At 40.0% G+C, this 3,608-nt stretch overlaps 2 protein-coding genes across 7 annotated transcripts in view; one reads left to right on the forward strand and one right to left on the reverse strand.

The window, feature by feature from the left end:
* The window catches only part of ints14 (integrator complex subunit 14), a 16,625-nt gene extending 16,220 nt beyond the window's left edge, over positions 1-405 (reverse strand). For 2 of the 4 annotated variants that reach the window (XM_016465433.1, XM_016465432.1), the window contains exon 1: positions 325-399. The gene's annotated coding sequence lies outside the window, so the exon portion shown is untranslated. Of the gene's footprint in view, positions 1-324 lie in introns of all 4 variants that reach the window. The other 2 variants (XM_016465434.1, XM_016465431.1) reach the window with 2 other exon arrangements.
* Positions 406-858: 453 nt separating this feature from the next.
* The window catches only part of LOC107672236 (sodium/potassium/calcium exchanger 1-like), a 15,133-nt gene continuing 12,383 nt past the window's right edge, over positions 859-3,608 (forward strand). For all 3 annotated transcript variants that reach the window (XM_016465333.1, XM_016465330.1, XM_016465331.1), the window contains exons 1-2: positions 859-967; positions 1,847-3,041. In XM_016465333.1, the coding sequence (XP_016320819.1) occupies positions 2,004-3,041 (1,038 nt within the window). In that variant the 5' untranslated portion in view covers positions 859-967; positions 1,847-2,003. The remainder of the gene's footprint in view (positions 968-1,846; positions 3,042-3,608) is intronic.

Consider the following 3,608-nt stretch of genomic DNA (forward strand, 5'->3'; position numbering starts at 1 on the left):
GATTAAACTGGTCTAACTAGTCCTGTCCAGCTGGTCTCCCAGTCTGACCGGCTTACAGAAACCAAAACCCCTCTAAAACCAGCCGACAGAGCTTCCTGAGTTTCTTTGCCGGACATACACATAGTTTATTTATTTGTTTTTCAATTTTTCATGTTACAAAACAACCAAAGTATGAATTGTTATGTCAGTGTCCTGCCAAACGTTCGCACAGTAAATTTGACTGGAAAATGATCATAAACGTTTTAAATAAAGTAGATACTGCCTATTTCCGAATACAATTCGTAGATATGCATAGCAGCTTTTGCATATTTAATCAAAACGTACAATTTTTACCCATCGCTGAAATCCCCTCTTCTTGACCAAGTGTGCACCGTGATAAGCGGACCGTTTGGAAACAAAAGAAACCTGCCAACTAGTTCCCAGGCGAGAACGCGCGAGAGAAAATTATATTTTAAAAGTTCTGTCCAAATATAAATGATCTCTTAAAATAAATGAAAAAAGTACAAGAGATAGTCTAAACAGAAACGTGCATATCTAGGATAATGCTGTGGACAAAAACTGTTAGAATCTGTTAAAAATGTCATTGTGGGCCAATTTAATACTAATCTGTAATCCATCATCACCATAATTATGTAATAATAATAAACTATTATCCAAAAGTTGATTTAAGACTTATATATTATGTATTTTTAATTAGCAGGTTTACTCGTGCACTCACCTTCTAGAATTCTGAATGAAAAGTATATGAGCAGAATAATTGGGATAAATGGTTCAAGACGTAATGAGAGTGTGAGGAGAGAGTACATCTAATCCTCTTAAAAGACTTCAGGTATTAGGTATTGTGCTGACCCACGCTGAAGAGCTGTCCTGCGGTGCGTCCTGCTTGACCTGAAGCAGCGCTCACAGCATCCGTGCCTTTCCCCACAGCCCAGCTCCACGCACCGCCGCGGGCATCGGCTTTCAACCGGTAGGTTTCTTTGGCGTGTTCTGAATTATTTTTTGCATGAGAGAAAAGGAAGTTTTATTATACATTTCATTTTTAATATGGCTAATTTATGGTTGAAATAGAAATACCTGCAGCCACCATACAGTTGGTCACACATTTTAGGGTTCGTGCTGCTGTGTTTACAAAATACGTAATTGTCATTGTTTTTGTGGAGCTTTTTATAATGACACGATGCTATTACTAATATAGGTTGACAAAAACTTGAGACGGATGCTTTCCATGCTACGTTCGTTTAGACGCAAATGAAAGAAATGCTTCAAGGAAGGCTTTTCTTAATCATTGATTCATTCAGAAGCATTGTCAAAAGTTTTTATTATTATTAAGGGGCAATATTTATTTCTTGAAACAGGGGCACCTTTTTATCTTTATTATGGCGTTTTTCCTAACCATGTATAACACACTGTGCTAATCATTTAAATGAAATACTTAACAGCCAAACAGATAGACAGATAGATAGATAGATAGATAGATAGATAGATAGATAGAATTAAATGTATGAAAGGTCAAATAACTGATGACTTAGGGGCATTTTATTACTTTCAATGGCATTTTTGTCCCAAGCTCATGTTTTCCTCAATTTCTGACCATCATCAGAAGTTTGATCCACATTTTAAACAATTCACATGCTTCTACCAATGCAACTTACAAGAAGCTAGAAATGTAAAAATATATTTTTTAAAATGTTGTTTAATTTAATTCAATGCAATGTGTTGGTTAGATGAGGTCTACGTATTAGAAAACTTCTTAGGAGTGTAATGGCCACTGTGATCTGCTGATTCTGCATTCAGTGTTTCCTATACAACTGTTGCACTCAGTATTCCTCCTTTTATCCACTGTAAGGTCTGTGACAGGAAATCTGCACCACAGAGAAAATGAGATGAATCAGTCTGAGAGTGAGTGCTGCACACCCCTGGAATTTTTGGGGGGAGATTCTGGATGTTCTGGCTGTCATTGCCCTAAAAAACAACTTGGTGCCCTTTAGGAAGCATACAAGAAAATGTTGCTGACTCGAAGAAAGAGACTTCATATTAGCCGGATTATATTTCTTCTTTCTGGGGTTTTCCTTTGTTCTTTATATCAACTCACTATCAGAGCCAGACTACCAGAACCCTGGCCTGAGCCCCAGACAGCGGGAAGACCTGAGGATGGCTCTGAACTTGGCTCTGGACTGTCGGAGATAACAGAGGTTTTTACTAATTTGACCGCTGCTGAGCCAAAGAGCTCCAACCACACAGATGGGGTCCAGTCGTCAGAGTCGGCGACAAATGTACCCATCCCAACAATATCTATAACAGAGACACCTACAACAACCACAAACAGGACAATCATCCATTGCATCTATGTTGATCCAGACCTTCCAAAACCCACCCCAGTTCCTACTCCGGCAACCGATATGACCACTTTATTGCCCAACACTACAGTGTCCAGACCTGGAGAGGCACCACACATGAAGGGCGAGTACCCGGAGGACATCTTCACCATTGAGGAGCGACGCAAAGGCTGGGTCATTCTTCACATCTTTGGAATGGTATACATGTTTGCTTCTTTGGCCATCGTCTGCGATGAGTTTTTCGTTCCTACATTGGGGGTTATCATAGACAAACTGGAGATCTCAGATGATGTGGCCGGGGCAACGTTCATGGCTGCTGGAGGCTCTGCTCCTGAACTCTTCACTTCCTTGATCGGTGTCTTCATATCTCATAGCAATGTGGGCATTGGAACCATCGTTGGCTCGGCTGTCTTCAACATCCTATTTGTGATCGGAATGTGTGCGCTGTTTTCCCGGGAGATGCTTCACCTCACCTGGTGGCCTCTCTTTCGGGATGTGTCGTTCTACATCCTCGATCTCATCATGCTCATCATCTTCTTCTTGGACAATACCATTATGTGGTGGGAGAGTATGATGCTGCTGTGCGGTTATGCTACCTATGTTGTCTTCATGAAGTACAATGTTCAGCTAGAGCAAGCTTTTAAGTCTCAACTCAGGAAACACAAGAACATCGTCAAAGTTATCGCGGTCGAAGAACCTGAGAAGGTAGGCCTCATTATTTATGACTTTAATTTTCAGAATTATAGAGTCATTGGATAAGATATTTGGGTCAATGGCACATAAGAGTTTTTTGATGAATCACATCACATTTCACAACCTAAACTTAACGTGCCTCGTTATAAAAGGGCCAAATTTTCTGATATTTTAATTAATAAATAATAAAAGATTATGCCAGACTACTTAATAAGATTTTCTTTTTAAAGGGGTCATATGATGCGATTTCAATTTTTCCTTTCTCTTTGGAGTGTTACAAGCTCTTGGTGCATAAAGAAGATCTGTAAAGTTGCAAAGACTAAAGTCTCAAATCCAAAGAGATATTCTTTATAAAAGTTAAGAGTCAACCACGCCTACCTAAAACGGCTCGTTCTAACACGCCCCCACATGTCTACGTCACGATGTGGGAAGATTTGCATAACACCGCCCAAATGTTCATGCAAAAAAGAAGACGTAACTTTAATTCTTGCTGTTGCCGCCGCTGACATGTTGTGGAGTCGCTGTGTGTTTCGTTGTGAAAGCGAAACTACTTTGTTTGGCCTTCCAAAAGAGGCCACA

Source organism: Sinocyclocheilus anshuiensis, unplaced genomic scaffold, assembly GCF_001515605.1.
Source record: "Sinocyclocheilus anshuiensis isolate Anshui unplaced genomic scaffold, SAMN03320099.WGS_v1.1 scaffold997, whole genome shotgun sequence".
NCBI lineage: Eukaryota > Metazoa > Chordata > Actinopteri > Cypriniformes > Cyprinidae > Sinocyclocheilus > Sinocyclocheilus anshuiensis.